This window comes from Marmota monax, unplaced genomic scaffold, assembly GCF_021218885.2.
Source record: "Marmota monax isolate L192 unplaced genomic scaffold, Marmota_monax_Labrador192_F-V1.1 WCK01_AAM20220418_F8-fsc00051, whole genome shotgun sequence".
Lineage (NCBI taxonomy): Eukaryota > Metazoa > Chordata > Mammalia > Rodentia > Sciuridae > Marmota > Marmota monax.
In genome coordinates this window covers 10,709,670-10,733,218 of record NW_026695202.1, presented here as the reverse complement: position 1 = coordinate 10,733,218, position 23,549 = coordinate 10,709,670, and the positions used below count along the sequence as shown (strand labels likewise).

The window sequence follows — 23,549 nt, the reverse complement described above, 5'->3', positions numbered from 1 at the left end:
TCGGCTCTGGTTCTGGCTGGAGCTAGAGCTTGCCCGAGCCTTGCCCCCAGGTGAAGGCTCAGATCTGGACAAGAGTCTGTGACTCCCAGAGAAGGGGTGGGCAGGGAGGACATCATCCCCATGGCGGGGAGGAGCTAGATGGAGCACATGCCCAAGGACTCCAGAATCCTGCAGGACTGCTGCCTCCTCAGAAATGTTCTGGTGACCCCTCACCCCCAGCACTATGCAGACACCAGTCAAGACTACAATGCAGCCCTGGTGACCCCGCGACCCTGATGTGGGCTTCCCTTCAAGTCGGGAATGCAGGCCTGGAAGGAGTCAGGCCTGGGGCGGGGGAGTGAGCCACAGGCTGCCCCGGAGACTTCCACATCCTTCCCATGCCGCACTGGTCAGGGGAGGATTTGTGCAAAAATGCAGCTGGAGCTGGAGTGAGAAGGATGGTAGGATTTTTTTTTTAAGTTTTTAATTGCAAAGTTAATTTTCTGCAGCATATATTTAGACATTTTGACAGGATGAAGTAAGATGCTTCCCCAGCTCACCTCCCCACACACTGGCTGATCCCATTGCTGCTTGTTCCTTCCCTGCCCCATTCTCCTGCCCTACTGTAGACTGTGATGGGTGCGGGGCACAGGCAGGATTCAGAGGAGGGGGTTTCTGCTATCCCCTGAGATCACAGAAATACTTATTAATGGGGGTGGAGGGAAGTGAACTCCTTTAGGAGATTAGAGGTGGCAGGCCACAAGTAAGTGGCCATGGTACAAACAGTGGTTCGGTCAACACCCCCACCCCACCCAACACTGGCCTCTCTCATCCTCTCCATCTCCCACCCCAGCTTTATACAATAGTCTGGTCCAGTCGGAAGAAACGAGGCACAAATGCTGCTCCAACTCATACTGGCTGTGCGACCTTGGCCAGCGCCTTGACCACAGTGGGCCTCAGTTTCCTCATTTGTATTGTGCACCTGTCCCCAGCGAGACTTAATTGAGACCCGGCTTGTAGGGCGCTCAGCACAGAGCTGCACAGGAGGAAAGCTCGCTGCAAGGTGGCTGTCGGCATTACGGGTACCCGGGTGAGGCCAGAGGGCGCGAGGGGAGGGCTGGGGGTCGCCCAGGATCCCGCCGCGCGACCAAGGGGTCTCCGCCCTCTGCGCCGCGCCGGCGGTGACATAAAAGTCCTGGGCGCGGCCCCGGCCCACGCGGCATCCTCGGGCGACCGCACCTGGGCGCCCGGCACAGAACGGGTGCGGGGCTGGGCCAGGGCCGCCGGGGGAGCGAGTGGGGCGGGGCCGCGGCGCCCGCTCCCTCCCCGCCGCCCGCCGCCTTCTCCGCCTCCCGCCGCTCGGGCTCAGAGCGGCGGCAGCAGCGGCCGCGGCGACAGCTCCGGCTCCCGCTCCCGATCGGCCCTGCGCTCCCGGGCCCCGCGCCCCGACCCCGCCGCCGCGCCTGCCGGGGGCCTCGGGCGCCCCCGCCGCCCGCCTCACGCTGAAGTTCCTGGCCGTGCTGCTGGCCGCGGGCATGCTGGCGTTCCTCGGTGCCGTCATCTGCATCATCGCCAGCGTGCCCCTGGCGGCCAGCCCCGCACGGGCGCTGCCCGGCGGCACCGACAACGCCTCGGCCGCCGCGGGCGCCGCCGCCTCCCCGGGCCCGCAGCGCAGCCTGAGCGCGCTGCACGGCGCGAGCGCCTCGGCCGGGCCCTCGGCGCTGCCCGGGGCGCCGGCGGCCAGCGCCTACCCGCTGCCACCCGGGCCGCTCTTCAGCCGCTTCCTGTGCACGCCGCTGGCGGCCGCCTGCCCGTCGGGGACCGAGCAAGGGGACGCGGCGGGCGCGGCGCCGGGCGAGCGCGAAGAGCTGCTGCTGCTGCAGAGCACGGCGGAGCAGCTGCGCCAGACGGCGCTGCAGCAGGAGGCGCGCATCCGCGCCGACCAGGACACCATCCGCGAGCTCACCGGCAAGCTGGGCCGCTGCGAGAGCGGCCTGCCGCGCGGCCTCCAGGACGCCGGGCCCCGCCGCGACACCATGGCCGATGGGGCCTGGGACTCGCCCGCGCTCATCCTGGAGCTGGAGGAAGCCGTGCGCGCCCTCCGGGACCGCATAGACCGCATCGAGGTGAGCGCCGCGCGCCGTCGGGGAGCCGCTGGGGTGGGAGGGGCCGCCGCCCGCGTGCAAGGGTGCCCGATGCCCGCGCCACACCCGCGGATCTCCGAGCCTCGGGTCTCCTGTCTGTGTAACCGGGAGGATCTTTCCTTGCGGGCGAGGCGGGAGGGTTGCTGTCAGGAGCAAGCAGGTGTCTGGAACGGTGACAGCCGCACCTGGAGCGCGCCAGAAAGGCTCAGTCCTGATCCCTTTTCTCTCCATGCACCTCCCTGAGTCTCAGTTTCCGCGACTGTAAAATGGGTATAACGGCGTCCCCTTGTAGTGGAAATTGAACGTGTGTGGAAATGCTTGGCACATATGAAGATCTCATTAAATGTCCGTTTCCTTCCCCACGAACCCCCAAACAGCTCCAGTCCCACTCCTCGGTCAGGTGAGAAGAGGCACTGTCCAAGACTCAGAGTTCTCCTCGCATGCCAACGAGCCGAGAACAGAGTGCCCATAAGACAAACCTGGGTGCCCCTCACCCCCTCTCACTCTTGAATGGGCTGGGGCTGTGGACCTGGCGGAAGCAGCTCAGAGGCCAGGTCCAGCCTCAGATACTTGGAAGGCCACAGCTATTGGGTGGGGAATGGATGGCGATGGGGGACCCACCCTCCTCCTCCTCCTCCTAACCCTCACCTTTTCTAGATTTTCCCGGCTCAAGTTCTGGGTCAGGCATGGGTGGTCAGAGGCAGCAGCCTGCTTCTGTTGGGTGTGATCCTGGGCCAGTCACTTCTCCTGTGGAGTCCTGCGACCTCCTTCCTTCCTGTAAGAACAAATTTGTGGTCTCCAGAAGTGTAGGTCAGACAATCAAACAGGGCCGAACAAACAGAAGGAAGACCCTGGCCATCCCCAGGCATGGAGGTGGACCACAGGAAGGGGGTAGCCTTGTGGAAAAGGGGGAGAAGGTTACAGCACCTCCTCTTTCCATTCTGAGTGCCACCAGGCCAGGCGAGGACGGAGAGGGGAAGGAAGTAAATGTGGGGCCCCCAAGCTCCTTCAGTGAAATCCCCGGGCAAGCAGCACAGGGGATGCCCACCAGAGGGTTGGCGATGCCCCTGACCAGCAGTCCTCTAGCCGGCTAAGGGCAGTACCCACCCCAGGGTGTCAGAGTCATGGCTCACAGCACTGCAGCCGCCCTCTGATCCCCTTACAGGTGGGAAAACCCAGCTCAAAGACCTCCTCAAGGGAGGAGAAGAGAAGGAGGAAAGCCAGTCCAGTACCTCTCCCCTGACTCACCTGGGCAGTGCAAGGAAATTACCAGGGATAAGCTTAAACTCCAAAGCGAAAGGGAGCCTTGGTTTTTTCACCTGTGAAATGGGCATAACAGTAGCATGTGCCCCACCAGGTGGCGGAGGATTGAGTTAGTCTACCGAATGTGAAAGGACCCAGAACCCTTTCTGGCACAGAGGCACGCTCAGGCAATTTGAGTGATTGCTATTCTGATCATTGTGCTATAATATTATCAATTTAAAAAAAGCAACCAAAAATAAAAATGGAAACAAACTCTTCTTTAAGGAAAACAGATTTTATTCATGTTAAATAATTAATGTCCAGTCAACCTCCTTTGGCCTCTCTTCGCCCCCACCCCCATGCCCAGATGGCACGGGCATCTCCTCCCATGTGTGGGCTGGCAGGCTGGGCTGGCCTGGATCTGTTCCCCAGCACCCGCAGCTCTTGGCAGGGGTGGGCTCCCCTCGGGAGAACCCACTGAGGCCGGGGGATCCTGGCGGCTGGGATCTGGCGGCAGGTTGGCCTTCCAGGCAGGGGGCCCGGCTTCCCCACATACACCTTCTCATTTTTTCTGTGTGGTGGAGAGGAAGAAAGAAAGGCGGGTGGCCGCCTGGCCGCCGGGGCTGTCTTCTGAGCCTGGCGGGGGCCACAGCCAGTCTCGGGGGGCCTTTGGCAGGGGCCGCAGTCTGGAGCCCATGGATATGGGGCCAGGCTCCGGCTCTCAGGTGGGACCATGAAGCCAGCGTCTAATTTCTCACTTCTCTTCCCATTCAGTATCTTCAGGAAGCCCCCAGATTTTTCAGGGTCTACCTCCTCTGCCACCAATGTCCTGAAAGTGCTCTTGCTAATGTCCCCAGAGTTGATAAGCAGCATAGAGACTTTCCTTTTCTTGCTGGGCCTGACATCTGCCTCTCCCCCTGCCCTCTGCCTGCTCTGCCCGGCTCCTGTCTCCTGGCAGGGTCCACCTCCTGTGTGGTGTGTGCCCCTCTTGGCTGGCCTGTCCCTTTCCCTGCGTGAACCCAGCCACATCTGGAAGCTTCCAGCACCCTTTCCACAATGGGCCAAACCAAATCTCAGTTCTGGCCCCAACTTCCTTCCCAGCTCCAGACCCGGGGGTGTGGACACCACCTGAGCTCCTGCCCCTGGCCTCCCCCTCCTGACCGCCCCTGTTCTCCCTGCTCCGAGGGCCTTCTCGCTCTGGACTCATCTCCCGTGCACCTTGCAGCAGCAGCCTCTTTGCTGGTGTCCTACCTCCAGGTCCCCCGTTCTCCAGGCAGCCCCAGGGGTCCCCCTTATGTCGCTAGAGGGGCTCCCCTGGGGTGCAGACTCCAGGCTGCAGTTTGGGGCTCGGCTGTGCTTCCAGCCTTACCTCCAGCTCTTCCTACCTCTGCCTGGGTTACCCCAGCACTTCCTGCTCCCCATCTAAGAGTTCGTCCTGAGGTCACCTCCTCCCGGAGGCCTCCCCAATCATGCCCACTCCACACCATGCCGTCCCTGCCCACCATCACCCATGCCTCTTGGACTCCCTCTCCCCTCCCAGCCACACGCGACTAGAACCTTCTCCCCATAGACCTCAGGTGGCAGCCACATTCGAAAACTCAGGCGAAACCATCTTTTTGTGTATTATGTACACATGTATTTATTTATTGTTGTTCATTGAAAAAAAAAGTCAAAGGTTTGGGGGGATTTTATTTAATTCCATTTTCTCCCCTTCTGCAGCCCCCCTAAGTCCCAAACATGCGCAGTGAGCTGCTGTGCAATTAACATGCTAATGACTGACAGTTCCCTGGGACTCACCTTCCAGTGCTTTCTCTCCTTGGTCACTTGACCGGCTCCTGTTGCTGGGCTGTTGCCATGGGCTGTGTCTACTTGCTTTTCTTCTAGATTCTCATTGTCACATCAACTTGATGCACAGTTGTTTCCTTTTTAAGTCTGTTGAATCATTTCTCTCACTGAATTCCCAGGAGTCGCATTACTGGGTCAGAAGATATCGGCTTTGATCCTGGGGTTGGAACCCAGGACCTCACAGGCGCTAGGCAGGTGCTCACCACTGAGCTACAACCCCAGTCCCTTTCTTTTTTCTTTTTTTCCTTTGTGGGGCTGGGGATTGAACCCAGGGCCTTGTACATGCGAGGCAAGCACTCAACCAACTGACCTATATCCCCAGCCCTGGAGTCAAACTTTCGATCCTCCTGCCTCAGCCTCCAAAGTAGTTTTTCAGCCTCCGATTATAGGTGTGTGATTTTTTTTTTAAATTTTTTTTATGGCTCTGGCCAAGAACTACTTTCTAAGAGAGTTAGACCATTTACGGGGCAACTCACTGTGAATGCATGTCCCAGTATTTAATTTTTATGCTAATTTATGTGCACAATGAAACTTCAAGGCTGATTTAGCGTTTCTTTGACATAAGCCCACCCTTAACCTAGCCTGGCAAGATGATTGCCTTCCCCCATCCTGAAGTAGGAGCCATAGCAAGGAATATCCAGCTGCTGATCATAGGAGACGTTGGATTCAGGGAAGCCACAATTTCTGCTGTATCAAAAATCAGTGCTAGTGCCAGGGGTGATGGTGCACACCTGTAATCCCAGCAAGCTCAGGTGGCTGAGACAGGAGGATCATGAGTTCAAACCCAGCCTCAGAAAAATGAGGCACTAAGCAACTCAGTGAGACCCTGTCTCTACATAAAATACAAAATGGGGCTGGGGATGTGGCTCAGTGGGTGAGTGCCCCTGAGATCAATCCCTGGTACCTGCCAAAAAAACTCAATGATAGCAATTATAAGTCACAGTTACTGAGCACTTACCCTGCATCAGGAACTATGCATTATCTCATTTAATCCTTCTAAAATCTCTATGGGGAAGTACTATTCTATCCTCCTTTTACAAAGAAACAGCTCTTTAGAGAGGTTAAAAAATTTGCCCCAGGTCCCACAGCAGTGGAGCCTGGATTTGATCCATGCAGTGTCTGGCTCCAGAGCCCCAATTCTTTGATTAATGCCAGACTCATCTGCAGGAGTCAGATGCAAGAAAGAAAGACAAGTGAGGGCAGTGCCCATTGCTGGATACTGTGCTAGACCATGTTGGCCTTAGAACACTCAGAACAAGAGAGGGCCAGGCCAGAGCTCAAAGGCACGTCCTCCAGCCGTTGAAATAATCCGGGGCCTCACTGTGCTGTTTATGATAATGGCAACTTAATGAGGCACTTGCAACATACTATTAGCTTGTCCAGTCTTCAGTCCTATGAAATAGGCCACACGCAATCCCATCTTACACAGGGGGCCTGGAGGCTCCGAGTCTGGGGGGCACCTAGCAGGCACGTCCCTGCCCCACACCCACACCGGGGCCAGATGCTCCCTGACCCCCTTCCAGCTCCAGATAACTTCTGCTGTGGGAAGGCTGCTGGGCAGGGCTGAGTCCTTGCTTGTGACTCTCCTTTTCCGGGCCTCCAGTGTCCTTGCCTGTAAGATGAGAGGAGGGGGCTAGGTGAGGCCCACATTGGAGTCCCTGAACCTCCCACTCCAGTTGATGGCGGCCCTTCACTCTAGGAAGAAGCCTGGACTCTAAGTTTCTGCATTTGTTTTTTGTGGTCCTGGGGGTTTAACCCAGGGGAGCTCTACCACTGGGCCACATCCCTGGCCCTTATTTTTTCAAGATTGCATCTCACTAATTGTCCAGGATGGCTTAGAATTTGCCATCCTCCTGCCTCAGCCTCCTGAGCCACTGGGATTACAGGCCACGGCACCTGCTGAAGCCTGGCTTCTTAAATCCCACCTCTCCCACCTGCTTGCTGTGACCTCAGAAAACTCCTTCTCCTCTCTGACCCCCAGTCTCCCATCTGTCAAATGGGAAGGGCCATCCTGTGTCCTTATAGTTCATCCCTGCCAGGCTCTCCTCTGGGAGGGTAAACCCTTCCCTGCTGTTTCAAGCTGGCAGGAACCACTTGGGCAGAAGGCAGAGTGTCCCCTGTGGATATCTTAGATCCAAAACATGGAAAAGCTCGCCCATGGTGCTTACGAAGGACACAAATCCTATGTGGACAGCTCCTGGAGATGGTGCACGGGTACATCCCTGAAAGCACCCCCAGATCAAAGCTAAGACCCCCCCCCCGGCTCCCCAGAAGGCTCCCTCCTGCCCCTCAAAGTCAACACCTCCCCACAGGCCCTTCCTAGTCCTCCCTTTGACCCTGGGGGTCCATTTTGCTTGTACTTGAACTCGGGCCTCCTTTGTGCCTGGGTTTTCCATTCTACATCACACCTGGGACATCAGTCACCAGGCATGTGCCCGGGGCTCGTGGGTGTTCACTGCCGGGTGGTGTCCCGTAGCAAGGACGCGCTTTAATTCACTCACCTCTTCTTCTGCCAGTGGGCATTCAGGTTGTTCCTAATGTCACAAATAAAGCTACTTTGGACATGTTGGTGACATCTTTTGGTGGCTGTCAGCCCTGGTTCTCCTGCATTCATCTATCCCTAGAAGTGGGACGTCTGGGTGGCAGGAGCGGGTATATTTAGCGCCGGGGGTACTGCCAAATGTGTTCCCAAAGTGGCAGTGAGAGTTTACACGCCCACCTGCATTTGAGCCTCGCCAGCCTGGGCCTGGTCATTTTCAGACACCCCTGTCGTGGTGGGCGTGGAGTGGGCCCACGTGGTTCTAATCTGGGTCGTCCTGGTGACTCCTGCTTAGCCGTGCATTGCCCGTGGGAGGTGGGGTGAGGTCAGAGGTCAGTGCTCCTCACCGAGGGAGGCATATGTTGGGGTCTTTCCTGGACAGCCTTGGGTGCACCAGCCCCGTGGAACTCCGGGGACCAGGAGTGAGGTGCTCAACCCAAAGTGGAAGCTTCTGGAGATGGTGTCCCCACAGCCCTGGTTTAACTCCAGGAGAAACTGAGGTTCCCAAAGGCACAGGGACTTGCCAGGGCCACCCAGCGTGGCAGAGGTTGAGCCAGGGCCACCCCAGGTCTGGATGTGGGGTTTGGTCTGGGTCCCAGAAGGTGTGTGGGCAGGCAGGACCTGGGAGGAAGTTCTATCGCCTTCTGGAAGCAATAGCTTGATTTGGAGTCCTTAGAGGGGACAGATGACAGGCTGGGGAGGCTGGGTCCTAACCACACTCTGGGGACTCTGGGCCCACAGGGACACATGCACCCCTTCTGCAGCTCCAGAGAGAGTCTTGTCCCCTTTCTTGTCCTCTTTGCCCATTTGTCTTCTCACGACAGCTCCAAGCTGGCACTGGGGACCAGGATGACAGAACCCAGTCTGGCCCCTGCCCCTGGCTCTCCTGGCTGGGCTGGGGGAGTCAGGAAGCTTCTGGGTATGTTCCTGAGGAGGAAGGTGGGACAGCAGGGTGGGCGCATGGCTCCCACTGGGCTCTTTGAGAGGCTTCCACAGGCCCCGCCCTGGTGCTCGTGGTGCTGTCACCCTGTGCTCTGGCCACACGTGCAACAGCTGCCTCTGTGCCACGGGGCTGTGCCACATGAGCACCCGGGGCAGGCATGGGGTCTTCCTCTCCTTAGGGACACAGCAAGCAGCAGCAGGGATGAGATGCCCCTGTGCCCAAGCCTTCCAGCCACTACTGCCCTCCCTTTCACAGACAGTGACACAAAGGAGGCTCAGAGACATCCAGACGCTTGTCTACTTGTTCTGCTGGCACTTTGATCCATTAACCCAGGTCCAGGACCCAGACTCCTGCCCCTCAATAATAGCAAAGAATAATAAGAATAGTTATGACCATTTGCCAGTCACTTATGTGCCGGGCTGTCCATCTATCCTCTCGTTTTATCATTACTTATGTTCCCAAAGGTAGGTATTGTTAGAACCCACATCTTACAGATGAGGAGACTGAGGGTCAGAGTGTTTGAACAACTTGCCCAAGGTCACAGATCTAGTATCAAGGAGCCTAGAAATAATGCAGACCTGTGTGGTGTCCATAACAGGAACACAGTTGACAGATGGATGAATGAGTGAATAAAATGAATGAGCGTTCTGCAGCTCTGCCAGAGAAGCCCTCAGGGTCGCTTCTCTCCCTTCGGAGCATCTTAGCTCAGGCATCAGGGAAACTGCCATCTGGAGGGGGGCAGGCACTGGGCAGGGTGGGGGGCGGGGAGAGTGTTCTTGGAAGAAGGAACAGCATGTGCGGAGGCCTTAGGAGGGAGCTCAGTTGGGGGAGTTGGGGCAGCTGGGGACTTTGGGTGGGCGTGATAGACAGCCTGCTGGGTATGAGTGTGGTCCTGTAGTGGGGTCAGAGACCAGAGAGGGACTTTATTATGGGGAAGGGGCTACTGAAGGATTTTAGGCAGGAGACCAGCGCGGCTGGACTGAGTTTAGGTGGCGGCCTCTGGCTGCTTTGCGAAGGGACACAGCCACAGCGGGATCCCAGCCCAGGGGACCCGGCCTGCGCTGGAGAGAGACGAAGGGCTGGGCGACGCCGCGGAAGACACCAGACGCGGGGCTGGATTCTGCCATCAGGCGCTCTGCTTCGGGATTTTGTTTTCTGTTTTTTAATCATTGGAGATGATTTCAGATAAGGGGTGTAAGTGTGGCCAGCCCCTGGGGGCCCGGAGCAGAGGTCCCAGAGCCCCCGCGCCAGCCCCGCGCCGGCCCCGCCCCCTGGGGACCCGCCGCCCTGATTGGCTGGTGTCAGCCCCGCCTTTCCAGGCGGCCGCCTCAGTCCCGCGTCCTGGCGGCGCGCTAGGAACAGGTCTGGAGTTGGAGACGGACAGTGGCCCCTGCAAGGGAGAGTTGAGTGGTGTTGGCCAGTAACGGGCCGGCCTTCCTGCAGCCCTTCGGTGCCAGTTGTACCCTACCCTCCTCCAGTCGCCCGTCCAACCGTCACGATGCCATGAGACAGTAGTGTCATTGCGTCCTTTCTGCCTGGGGGAGACTGAGGCCCCGCACCCCCCCACGGCAAGGGCGTTCAGTGGTGGAGCCAGGGCGGATGCCGGGCAGGACTCACATAGGACGTGGGGTGCTTGGTTGGGAAGGTGGGGGAGTGACCCACCCTGCCCTGCTGCCTCCAGAGCCCGCCCTGTTCTCAGCAAGCAGGGGTGGCCTGTGCCTTCAAGGCAGCCGAGGCAACCAGCGCAGTGCCCACTGGGCCAATCAGCCATCTGAGACCCACACCATCAGGGCAGCACTGAGGAGTGGGCACAGTTCCCTGGGTTGTGGAGGCCTTGGCCGAGTGTGTGCTCAGAGCTTCCCTAGAGCAGGACTCGGCATGCCGGGAAGGCGCCCTCTTAGCCTTCCTGGTACCGAGTGCCCAGGAGCCCCGCACACTAGCGGCTGAGCTGGACTCTCCTGGGCTCTGCTCCAGGCCCAGGAAACTTCCCCTAAACTCCACCTGCACTCCCAGCAGGACAGCCACGGCTCCAAGCCCCACTTTCCTGCCTCATCAGGAGCTGAGTGGGGCGGTGGCGTGGTCATCACCCGCTCTCTCCCACACCACCTCAGGCCAGGGGCCCACTTGGCAGCTGGCCGGGAGCCCACGCAGCACAGCGAACACCCGCAGCAGATGGCAAGGGGGGTGGGGGAGTCGTGTTCTGATTCACATGCTGGGGTGGGGAGGGGCTGTGCGTGATGGGGAGCCCACCTCCTCCCTGGAACACGTGGCCACCCCCCAGCTGGCATGCGTCCTGAGGGGGCAGTGGATCAGCATTAGTGTAAATAGTCAGTGTCCCCCCTGTCCTGACACCCAGCTAGAGAGGCATTGGCTCCAGTGGCACCAGGCAATGCAGAAGCACTCCTGCTTCCGTGTCCCCAGCCGTGCAAAGGGGTCCTGAGAGTGCCACCTTCGGTGAAAGCGTGAAGATTTATGAACCGCACGGGAAGTGTCAGGCCTGGCCCGGCCTACTGTCTCCTGGGTGCGCACTCTTTCCAAGTGTGGCACGGAGGCTGGCGGGGAACTGGGAGCAGATCAGAGGGTCAGAGCCGGGGGCGGGGGTCCCTGCCATGGCCTTCTCAGCTCTGAGGAGGAGCACCCCTGTGAACTCGTCACCACGGCCAAGCCGGACATACTGAGAGGCCCACCTGCCCATCCCCACTTCCCCCCAGCCCAGGGACCACGAGGGCATTTGGAAGGGTGGGCAGCTGTGATGGGCTGTGGCGGAGGATAAAGGTGGCTGGGGTCTCCCTGCCCCACTGCTTCATGGGGTCTCCTGGACCTTTTCAGAGGCTGGAACAGGGAGGTCAAGCCTCAGTCCCTCCCCCCACCACCAGATGGAGCGGGGCTGAATTTGCACTGGTACAGACCCCAAGGCCACCTCACCTTTCCCACAGGAACCTCTCAGCAGAACTTGGGGACAGACAGGACAGAGCAGTGGCAGGACAAGTGTCCAGAACAGCCAGGTGACAAATGATGCCTAGTGAAGATAGCGGAGTGGGGCTGCCAGGGGACTCCTCTGCTGCCTGCTCCCGAAGTGACAGTGGGTGACTCTTCCCGGTTTCCCTGCCCACAAAATGGGGACACTGATGGTACCTTCATCACAGACGTGTTACATGGATCAGTGGGTGACTGTTGGCGAGAGGCCTGTTGGGCCTGAGCCAGAGAGACAGCACCGTCCCACCTGGCCCAAGCCGCACGCCATGCCCCAGCACCCACTCTGGCCAGGCTCTGGGTGGGACCCTCCCGGGTGGGACCCTCCCTGCGAGACCCCCCACACACAGGCCATCACTCACCCTGCACAGCCTGCAGCGGGTGTGCCAAGGCCCCATCCTGCAGACAGGAGCAGTGATCCCAGGTAGTCGGCCGCCTGCTCCTGCTCTCTGGGCACAGTGCCAGGGAGCTGGTCCCTCCAGTTCCTTGACATGAGGCCACCCCAGCATTCACGGGGTCAGCTCCCATATCCCCCAGCACTTTGAAACATGGGACACACTTATCCTCCTGCCACGTGGCTAAAAACAGGGACACGCCTGTCACCCAGTAAATGACCAGCAAGGCTGGGGCTGGGCTGATGAGGCTGAGAGGGTCATCTCTGCTTGTCCCAAGCTCCAGAGGCAGCCCCTGGCAGCTCGGGGCACTCACGAGATGGCAGGTCCTGGGCTTTCTGTGTCGCTGTGTCTCTAGCACCCTAAATGAGGGCCCAGTATGTAGCAGGTGCTCAGTGAGTGAACTGTGAGGATTTGATGAACTCAAGTCTGGGTCCCAGGCCTGGGGACAGGGCCATGACCAGGCAGAGCGGGAACTGCCCAGGAGCATGGAGGAGACAGGAAACCCCTGGGAGGGCGGATGTTCAGTTTGCTCCTAGAAGCTGTTAGGAATTACTAATCTCTGACTGATTTCCTGTGGCGTGTCTGCCAGAGACTGTCCCCCAAGAGTCTGAACCCGCAGCCTTACCCATCTCCCTCCACCAGGAGAGGGCAAGGAGAGCTCCTTGCTCCCTGCCCCAGTTCTCCTTCCGGCCGGGACCTTATGGCAGGACAGGAGGGGCTCTGAGCACTCGGTCCCCATCCTGGGCTGGGTGATGTGAGTTCCCCACCCCGAACACCGTGTCCCAGACAGTAATCGCAACAGCAGGCTGCCTGTTGGCATTGGCCCTCAGTGCCCCACAGCCCTGCCAACTGGGTGCCATTGTCTCGGGAGAAAGTAAGTTCAGAGAGCTCGGGATTTCCTAGGGCCACGGGGCAGGCTGCCTCCAAGCTGGACTTCAGTCCGGGGCCATCAAACTCCAGTCTGGGATCTTCTGCCTGCAAAGGCTGTGCCCCAGAGTCCTGTTCCAGAAGACCCTGGCTTATGCCTCTGGGTCTGCCTTGATGGCAGTGCCACGTGCAGAGAGCCAACACCCCTGGGGGCAGTGGACACGGCCCAGCAGGCTGACCCCGACTGGTGCCTGGGTTTGAGCAGTAAGTAGAGGGGGCCCGGCCCCAGCACCTCCCAGGCCTTGGCAGAGCTGTGCCAGCCCCCGTGGCTCTAGTGACAGGCCACCCAGGCCTTGTTAGCTAGAAGGCCGACAGGCCCGCAGAGGCTCGCCCGCTGGCTTCTCTAAGACAGTGGGCGTCCAGGTGCCCGAGGCTTCCCCCTCCCTCCCGCGGCCTCACCTTCCCTCCTTCTCTCCCTCCGAGCAGCAGGAGCTCCCAGCCCACGTGAACCTCTCGGCCGCCCCGGCCCCCGCCCCCGTGGTGCCCACCGCCCTGCACTCCAAGATGGACGAGCTGGAGGGGCAGCTGCTGGCCAAGGTGCTGGCGCTGGAGAAGGAACGCGTGGCCCTCAGTCACAGCAGCCACCGGCAGCGGCAGGAGGTGGAGAAGGAGCTGGACGCCCTGCAGGACCGCGTGGCTGAGCTGGAGCACGGTGGGTCCTGGGCCCCGCGAGGCCCTGAGGTGCCAGGTCCACCCTGAGCTCGTGCTTTCCAGAGGCTAAAGCTGGATGGGATGGTGGGGAGGAGGCTGGGAGTACAGAATAAGTGGGGGACAGTTTCATCAGACCTAAGTTATCATTGACAGTTACCACTTCCTGGTACTACTGAACCCGAGGAGTGGGCTAAGCGCACGACAGGTCAGCTGTCAGTCCTCACAAACTGCACAGGGATTTTCAGAGGTGAGGAAATTGAGGTTCAGAGGTCAAGTGACTTGCCCAAGGTCACACAGCCAAAAAGTGGAGGACTGAGACCTCTGTCCAGTTCTGTTCGACTCCACAGTCATGCATTTAAACACCCACAAATAACACTTGCAGCAACTACCAGTCAGGGTTTTGTCATTTGCTTAACACCCAGGCCTGGCCCTGCTGGGGAGGCAGAGCAGCCTAATAGATGGTGTCAGGTGTGGGCATCAGGAGAGCTCGCTCCAGGCTCCACATCTGTCACTGGCTTGCTCTGTGACCTGGGAAGGTCACTTCTTTCCCCAGGCATGTTTTTCTCATCCAAGAAATGGGGGTTTAGGACTCCTGAGATCTCATGGGCCTTTTAGCCTTGAAACCTTGTGGAAACAAGTTGGGGAGCAGGAGAAACCATTGGCTGAAGGAACTGAGGCCCAGAGAGGCCAAGTTGAACTTGTTGATGGTCTCACAGCCTGGAAATGGCAGAGGGAGGATTTGAACTCAGGACATCTAGGTCCAGACTGGGGGCAGGGGCGGGGGGGGGGGGCTTTCATCACGTATATCGCTTAGCCAGAGGCAGAGTAGAGAAGACTGGGTGGGAATGACCCACTCGACGCCTGTGGGTGGCCGGGCGCCGCTAGCCCTCTTTCTGGAGTGCCTGTGCACCCAGCCCTTGCTGGCTGCTCTGACCCCGCCATGCCACCTCCCAGGGTCCTCGGCCTACAGCCCCCCGGACGCCTTCAAGATCAGCATCCCCATCCGCAACAACTACATGTATGGGCGGGTGCGCAAGGCGCTGCCCGAGCTCTACGCGTTCACCGCCTGCATGTGGCTGCGGTCCAAGTCGGGCGGCACCGGCCAGGGCACCCCCTTCTCCTACTCGGTGCCTGGGCAGGCCAATGAGATCGTGCTGCTGGAGGCTGGCCACGAGCCCATGGAGCTGCTGATCAACGACAAGGTAGGCAGGAGGGACCCTGCAGCGCCGCCTTGCGACGGGTCAGTGCTGGAGCTCTGCTGGGCCGATTCAGCACACATTAAATGCCTCCTGTGTGCCAGGCAGGTGCTGAGAAGGCAAAGGCAATCGAGAGGTGGGCTGGCCAGGCCGGGTCGCTCCCCGTTGTCTAGAGGAGCAGGGGAGGTCACAGACTCGCGGTGACTTCCCCAGTGGCCCAGCTGTGGGGGCGGGGTTGGAGATGCCCATGCCCAGGGCCTGCTCTGTTCTCCCAGAGAGAGAGAAAGAAGGAAGGGAGGCGCATGGACCGGCCTGGGGGGGGGGGGAAGGCTGAGGACCTCCCCCTCTGCCAGTTCCTTTGCCCTCCACTCTGTGGGGGAGACACGGCTGGGGCCATTCTGGGACCCAAGTGCCGGGTGGAAGCAAGTGCATCGCGCCCACTGAGTGAGGTGGCCATTCGCCTGCCTGGGCCTTGATTTCCCACCTGTGAGCAGGGAGGACAATAGTCCCTGCCACTCAGGTTGTCATAGGAAGCAAGTGGCTTAACCTCACATAGAGGGTCTGAGCAGAGCCTGGCATTTAGCACGCCTTGACAATGTGAGCTCCACTGTCACCCAAGGCGCAGCGCTAAAAAGCTCTATCCTGCTGCCACCCCAGCCTGCCCCACAGCCTGGGAGTCAGGTCCCTTCGTCGTCCCCATCCTGCAGGGAGAGCAGCGAGACTCAGAGGGGAAGCCAGGCTTCCTGGCCACAATGCTGGTGGAGGGCGAAGGTGTGATTTGGGGTTTTGGGCTCCAGAAATCACCTTTTACCCCCTCCCGTGTTCTGCCTCCTCACACCCAGGCTCCCGTCCCCATGTCCCTTCCCCCGGCCTGGCTGGAAGACAGGGAAGGAGGAGTGATTGGCGGGGCAGGTGATGGAGGGGCAAGAAGAGGAACCTCTCATCACCCCTGTTCCCGCCAAAGTTCCTCCTCCTGCCTGACACACTGCTTTGGCCTTGCTGGTACAGTGATCCCTTAAGGTCCCCTGGAAATGCAGGCATCACATGTCACACCCACCTTTGACCAGCTCACAGCCACACAGAGTCAGGAGATGCCTCTCCTGGGTGTCCTGGGAGAAAAGGAAGGAGATGGGCCCAGGATATAGTGAATTTCTCTTGTGGCCCCAGAAGCTCAAAGACCAGCCAGGTGGCTGGGCTCCATCTAGACCCTGCCACCTTGCTCCTACCACCACCGGCTGGCTGCCGTCCCTGGCCCTGCCCAGGACAGCCCAGGAGTTCAGCACCCTGGACAAGGCACCAGGCCTCTCACTTTCCTACTGGGCAGTGCGTGGTTTGCCTGGCACAGAGTGGCCAGATACCACTGACCTTCCAGGTGTCCTCTCTTCCCATCTCCCCCTTCCTCTGGCCTTCACAGCCACTGTGTCTCCCTGTGGCCTCTGTACTACTTTGGCAGTGTTGTCCCTGAAGTCCTGCCCTCCTGGGCAGGCACAGCTCACTTGAGGCCATGACCAGACCCATCTCCCCAGTGTCCAGAATCAGGCCTGGCACCAAGTAGGCCCCAGAGAGCGCATGGGATGAGGGAGCCCTTTAGGAGTGCCATGTCCACATACTGCAAGTGCCGTCACCTCACAGGCCAAGCCCAGCCCCTCAGCAGAGGCCCCAGAGCTCGGTGATGAGTCTGAGGCTCGTGGTGAACTAACCGTGCTTCCTGGCTGGAGGGAAAGACAGGGCTGCTGTTTGCCCTCCTTGGCCACTTCGCTTTACAGACAAGGAAACTGAGGTCCAAGGCGGGAAGAACAGCCTCCCTGCTCACGCAGAGCCAGATACTGGCACCTGGCCTCGGGTCCATGGCCTCTTTTTTGCTGCCAGTGCCCCGGCCCTGGCTGTGTGTGGACATGGGGTGCTGCATGCAGGGGGAGCGGGCCATGGGACACTGCCTCCACCCGCATGACCTTGTGGGCCTAGAAGCAGTGGAAGACCCGAACTGGACCGTAACTCGTGACCTGAGGGAAGCTGCTTGGTTAGGCTGTGAGGGAAGGGAGAGGGGTCAGCGGAACCCTGGGACGGGAGGGAGGCAGGTTCAGGACTTGGGCCAGTCTCTGGGTCTCCCAGCCCCACCCCCCTGCTCCAGCTTTGGGCCTGTGGCTCCCCTGACCTGGGTTGGGGGACCTGTGTCCAGGTAGCCCAGCTGCCCCTGAGCCTGAAGGACAACAGCTGGCACCACATCTGCATCGCCTGGACCACAAGGGATGGCCTGTGGTCTGCCTACCAGGACGGGGAGCTGCGAGGCTCTGGGGAGAACCTGGCGGCCTGGCACCCCATCAAGCCCCATGGGATCCTCATCCTGGGCCAGGAGCAGGTAAGGGTTGGACTGGTGTCAGGCTGGAGGCCCAAGAGCCTGCCCAGGGGCCCTGAGGGGAGAGGCAGGCATAGGGGACCTGAGAACACAGCAGTGACCATTCAGGCAGCTCTCCCATTCTACAAATGGGCAGACTGAGGGCCAGAGACAGTAGGGACTGGCCAAAGGGACTGGGACCTTAGGGAGGACTAGAACCTCAAGATGGGGCTATGTCTTTGGAGTGGGGGCTAGAACCTTGGAGGTGGAGGTAGAGCTTGGAGGTAAAGGGAGAACCTGGGGGTGGGGCTGGAATCTGGATGTGGGGCTGGAACCTTGAAGATGGTGCTAGAACCTTAGGGATGGAGCTAGAACCTTGTAAGTGGAGCTAGATCTGGAGGTGGGGCTAGGACCTTAGAGTGGAGCTTGGATGAAGCAGAGCTAGGACCCTGGAGGCGGGGCTAGGACCTAGAGGTGGGGCTAGTACCTGGAGGCGGGGCTAGGACCTAGAGGTGGGGCTAGTACCTGGAGGCGGGGCTAGGACCCGGAGGCGGGGCTAGGACCTTGGGCAGGGCCTCCCGGGGAAGGGGCCTGGCTGCTGTCCTTTCTGCTCCCTCACGCCACACCTCTTTCTTCTCCCTGCTGCTCTCTTGGCCTAGGACACCCTCGGGGGCCGATTTGATGCCACCCAGGCCTTCGTTGGGGACATCGCCCAGTTTAACCTGTGGGACCATGCCCTGACACCTGCCCAGGTCCTGGGCATTGCCAACTGTACTGGGCCACTGCTGGGCAACGTCCTCCCCTGGGAGGACAAGCTGGTTGAGGCCTTCGGGGGTGCAACGAAGTCCTCCTTCGACGTGTGCAAGGGGCGAGCCAAGGCATAGGGGGCCACCTCACCTGCCACCTGGGGGACCCTGGGGCGGTACTTCCCTCCTCAGCCTGCCCACACTCTGGCCTCCTTCCTGCCCCTCCTGGCCATGTCTCCCATCCCTCTCACCTGTACACACACCTCCAGAATCCCTGCCCTTCGATGGGTCCCCTTGACCTCCTGGGTGGGCACAAGCATCTCAAGTCAACAGGCCAAGCCCGGGGACTCCAGGCCCCGCCCACCCTCCTGGCGTTACGCGGGGTGGCCTGGCCTGCCCGCCCTCTCCCATGGAACACACGGATTCCACCCACCTCAGCAGCAACCCCTCGGGTCGTGTATGGCGGTGGCCTTCAGTACCTTTGTCCCCCAGGCTGCAGGTGGCCCCTTTCTCTCGGGCCGCAGCAGGAGGCGGAAGGGGCTGACGCAGGCATTGGAGAGCAGACTGCCTCTCCCTCCTCTCCCGCTGCCCATGGAGGGCGGGGTCTGGACAAGCCGCCAGCCCTTACCCCTCCTCCCTCCTGTGTGTGTGCAGTGGTGTGAATGTCGGTCCCACGCCCAGGCTCACCCACCTCAGTTTCCAGGACATTCCCTGCCCAGCCCCACCTGCAGGGCTGGGGTCCCATGGACCAGAGGCCACAGGACTATGGTCACTTCTTGTGCCCAGGGCTTGGGCCACTTTCTCTGGTCTGGGAGCAGCTTAAAGCAGAAGCGTCATGGCCCAGGACACTCCTTCTGCATGGCCCTGGGGAGGGAGGAAGATGCTGAGAGGGCCCCACCTGCTCTGTGGTCTTCTATAAGTGCCTGCCCTCTCTGGGCCTAGTTTTCTCTTTGTGAGTTGAGGCTGTTGGTTTGGCCATATCCGAGAGCTCTCCAGATGGACAGTGAGATGACGCCCCCACCTGACCAGGTGGACAGTGCAGAGAAAACCTGAGAACCCAGGGGCTCGGTGGGTGCAGGTCCTGGGACTGGGCAGCAGATGGATCAGGCTGGGCATGTGTCTCCAAGGGTCAAGGTTCAGGGTAAGGTTCAAGACAGAACAGACTCACACATGGATCCTAAGTATCAGCTCCTTCTGGGTCCTGCCAGCCTGGCACTCTTGCCTAAAAGTGTCACAAAGACCTTGAGTCCTCACCAGCTCCCCCAAGAGAGTGGAAGAATGTCAGAGCTGAGAAAAGCCATCCAGCCTCACCTCTTGCTGTGAGAAATGGGGAAGAACTCAGAGAGGGCAAGTATCTTGCACAGGATCACACAGCACAATGGGGCAGAGTCAGAACTAGAATCCAGAGCTTTTGACTTCCTTTTCAGTGCTCCTCCCTCCACACCACACTTTCTTTGGGTCCAGTCCACACCTGAGAGGGTGGACATTTGAGAGGGCAGGATGCTTTCTAGATGCCACTGGAACGTCTCCCTTCAGGCAACACCCAGACATCTTGGCACCCCAGGACAGGGAGCATGACCCCTGGGCACTGTGGCAGAAGGGACAGCTAGGGATGCATGTGTCCCTCCCAGGCATCCGAGCAGTGGCACTGGTGCCTCTCACCCCACCTCTTGTTTCCTGCTCCGCTCCCCATGGCCGCTCAGCCTGAGCCGTGACGCGAGAGCCACAGGATGTGGGGCTCAGTGCCCTGGAAGTGTGTCCATGTCCTGGACTTGTGGCCTCCGCCCCCAGGTCCTCGTTTCCATTTTGAGAGCACAGACGATTGCTCAGCACCTCGGTCCCAGGGCCCTGGAAGACGAGCACTCGGGCTTCAGCCAGGACCACTGAGATCTCGGTTGCCCCGGTAACAGCCAATGACATCAGCCCAAGTGCTGGGTCAAGTGTCTCATCGTGATGACACGGGCTGTTGCTGGGGCAATGGCAGGGTTCGGAACTTAGGTGCTGGGGACGTGACCTTGTTGGGTTTCTGCTACTATTTTGAGACCTTAGAAGGATCAGGCCTTGGGAGGGAGGTGACAGAAACTGCTTGGCCACTTGAGCCCACCCAGACACGTCATCCCCAGTCCTTTATGCTTTGTCACAGTGAGGACTCGACATTGACACCTGAGCCTCGTTTCTATGCCAATCACCTTGGTCAGCCCCAAGAGGGAAGGGAACAAACTGGCGATGTTGGGGTGTGCCTCTGAGTGTGTCCCCACCCCTCCCTCATCTGTTCAGTCTTCTGCAGACCCAGGGCACCTGCTCTTGGGACAGTTGGGTAACTTGAGCTGCTCCTGGACATGTCCAAGAGACAGGGAGAGAGGGGCTGGGCTGGCCACCAAGGAGGATGGAGCTCGCCATGTTGGGCCTCTTTAGGTACCTGGCACTCGCTGAGCCCTGCGCAGGCATCGGATCGTCCTCACAGCACAGTCACAGGTTAGGACTGCTCTTGGCCCCGCGTACAGGGAGGTCACTGGGGCTCAGAGGTGAAGCGCCCTGCCTGTGTCCATCAGCCTCCCAGGGGTGAAGTACAGATTTCTACCCAAAGGCCACACACAGGGCCAGCCTCAGCCCAGGGCCAGAGAACCCCAAAGGCACAGACGAGCTCAGGTGCGCCGCTGCTGGTGTGGTTCCGCCTGAAGGGACGGCCCACCTGGCTCAGAGGGACAGGAGAGACAGGTGTTTCTGGAGGGACCTTCCCCAGGGCCAAGGTCCCTTTGGTGAGGCCGTGAGAAGGGTCCCTGCCCTGAGGGATCTTGTCCCGGGGACCAGGCAGGGAGGGGACGCATCTGCTCCTCTTCAGACTCCGCTGTGGGCCACGCCCTGGGCAGGTGCTCCACAGCTGCGCTCTGCCAGATTTGCCCACCTTGAGGCATGTGGCAGCACCCCTCCCAGAGTCCCAAGGGGGCGTCCACCCTTGCCACAGTCATGCATGACCCGGGACCACAGATGGGGCACGGAAGTTCTCGGAGGAGGACGAAGCCCTCACTTTACAGATGAGGAAGCTGAGGCTGGGGAGGGCGAGTGACCCCCCAAAGCCACCCTGCTGAGACTGGGGCGCTGTGAGCCCCGCTTGCAGGCCGCGCCTCATTCTCTTCAGGACCCAGGCCCCTTTCCACAGCATCCTAGGTGTCCCAGACCCTGGCCTGAGGGGACTGGGGAGGGGCCCTGCCAGAGATGGGATCACTCTTCACCCCTATTTCAGATGCCTGCCACCCCGGACCCCACCCCGACACCCTGACCCTGGGAAGGGGCCCGTGTGGCCCAGGCTGAGCAGCCGGCAAGCATGTCACGTTGTCTATGAAGTCAGTGCCCCCACTGCCCGCCCTCCGCGGCCGCCCCCCGGGTCCCTCCTCCCTGTTTGTACACAGTGGCCTGCGATGCAACGTGTGCGCGTGTGTGACCTGTGTCATGGTTTTTGTTACTTTTTCGTTTTTGTAAATTTGAATGTTCAAAATAAACTTTCGGTTTACTCGAAGGCTCTTCTTTGGGGGTGGGGGGTGCTGTCCCCGGGGCACCTGCCCTGGACTGCCCCAGAGCTTCCCCACCAGAGCCGCCCTGGGCCTGGCTGGTTCTGCCAGCGGCGCTCAGTCACACCTCTCTTCCAGCGTTCATGCTGCAAGCTGTGGGAACCAGGTCCCTCATGGAAAGTGCCCCAGTTCTGGGAACTGGGCTTTGGCCTCGTTCCGAACACCCCTTCCCCACCATGTGCCCCAGTTCCAGGATCCGGGCCCCCGACTTGTTCCCTAGGATCCAGTCTGAGTCACCTGCTTGGACCCTTGGGGTCCTGGAGATGGAGTTGGGCAGGTGGAAGGACCCTGTCATATTCCAACCCCTCCCCCAAGGTGGCTGGACTCCTCTGGCACCTGCGGCCTGGAGCCTGGGCCCTGGGAGCAGCATTAGGGTCTGCTCCCGACCCCACCCTTCTACCACCCACCCCCAGTCCTGCGGGGTCTCCATATTTCCCGGGACCTCCCTGCGCACACGGTCACGGGGGCATTTTACCAATGTGACCACTGTTCGGGGCTGGACTTTGTCTACAAATGACCCCTGTGAAGTCAGGGGCTAGGCAGGGTCACACGAGCAGAAGGGACTCCGCAGGCTGTCCCCAAAGCCTCCCAACCTTCCAGGAATTCCAAGAGTGAATTCCAGGTAGGGCTGGCTGGAAGTGGCCTGTCCAGCGGGAAGGCCCGAGGGAAGTCGGCTACGGTAGCTGAGAAGCCCACGTGCTGCGTTGACTCCAGGCCAGAGCCCCAGATTTGTTTTAGGACAAGGATGTTTTCAGTGACTTCCCACCAACGGGAAGACACACCTTGAAGGCCCAGCTGCACAGATGCGGCCTGTTTATCCTCTCCTGCAGGATTCACCTGCAGACGCCCCCTCTCCCTCTGTCCCCCAGGCTGGCTGCCCAGCCCGGTGCCATCCCACCTCCCCGTCTGCTTCCCAGCTCTGCACAGCTGAGTCCTGTGTGGGGAGGCTCGGCTCTGGCACCCCCTGATTCCTATTGAACTTCAGGCCCAAGGTCCCCAGGGCCGCGTCACCCTGCCCCTCGACCTAAGCACTCTCTAAGGCTACGTTATACTGTCCCTGTCCTCGACTCTGCAACCCCGCATCCCAGCCCTGCGCCTCACATCAATTGTACCTCCTCGTTCCTGGAGGGGACAAGGCCATCGCGCGGTCCCTCCCTCCTCACGGCCTCCAGGTGCCCGTGAACCAGCGCGAGCCCACTCCTCAGCTTCCTCCTGTCACCCTGACCTGTCCCTGCTTCTCTCAGAGGCGCTGTGAACTAGAGCCCTTCCCCTCGACCATCTCCAAAACGTGTCCCGCAAGTGACCAACTCATCCCCCACTGCTTTGTCACCCCAGCGGGCGCGCACTTCCCCCCAGTGTCTCCTCCCTTAAACAAAATCCCTGCTTTGGTTACTGGAAGGGCTTGGAGAGGGGCCTTGCTCAGGATGACCGTGTCCTTGACGCGCCAGCTGCAGAAGACAGCAAGGGTCAGAAGAGCAACGCGGGAGGGCAGCACAGGCACCAGGAGAGGGACCGCATTTTCAGGGTCTCAGGTTGTTCTGTCAAAGAGGATTTGGTGGGGGTGGGGGTGGGGAAGTGCGTGGGGATGGCATCGGCATGGTGACCACAGGACAGTTTAAGGTGGCCTAAGGATTCTCAGGATCCCAGGTGGACGTTGTCTCCTCTGCTTGATCCTTGGACAAGGCTGGGAACGCTGCCTGTATTACAGGTTTCTTAAAATATCATATGTCCTTTTGTTAAATCTATTCTAAAAATATGCGTTCATAACTCACTGTGTGCAGTTCTCATGAGCGAGTGAACCCACAGGAGCTTCAAGGTCCACAGATTTCCCAAGAATTTGCGAATGGCAGGCCTGGGAATGGAACCCAGGGCCTCACACATATGAGGCCAGTACACTACCACCGAGCTACATCCCAGCCCTTTCTATTTATTATTTTGAAAGAAGATCTTGCTCAAATGCCCAGGCTGATTTTGAACTTGCAATCTTCCCTCAGCCTCCTGAGTAGCCGGGATGCTGGCTCACACTGGAATTTGAATTCAGTCTGACTCTGGAAAAAGCCTGCTA

At 59.8% G+C, this 23,549-nt stretch overlaps 1 protein-coding gene across 1 annotated transcript in view; it reads left to right on the top strand.

Annotated features, from left to right (window-relative positions):
* Positions 1-21,426, top strand: part of Nptxr (neuronal pentraxin receptor) — a 34,833-nt gene extending 13,407 nt beyond the window's left edge. Inside the window, exons 2-6 of the mRNA XM_046429595.1 lie at positions 1,236-2,105; positions 13,414-13,639; positions 14,593-14,840; positions 17,014-17,193; positions 17,829-21,426. Coding sequence (XP_046285551.1) covers positions 1,236-2,105; positions 13,414-13,639; positions 14,593-14,840; positions 17,014-17,193; positions 17,829-18,053 — 1,749 coding nt within the window. The 3' untranslated portion in view covers positions 18,054-21,426. The remainder of the gene's footprint in view (positions 1-1,235; positions 2,106-13,413; positions 13,640-14,592; positions 14,841-17,013; positions 17,194-17,828) is intronic.
* The last annotated feature ends 2,123 nt before the right edge of the window (positions 21,427-23,549 follow it).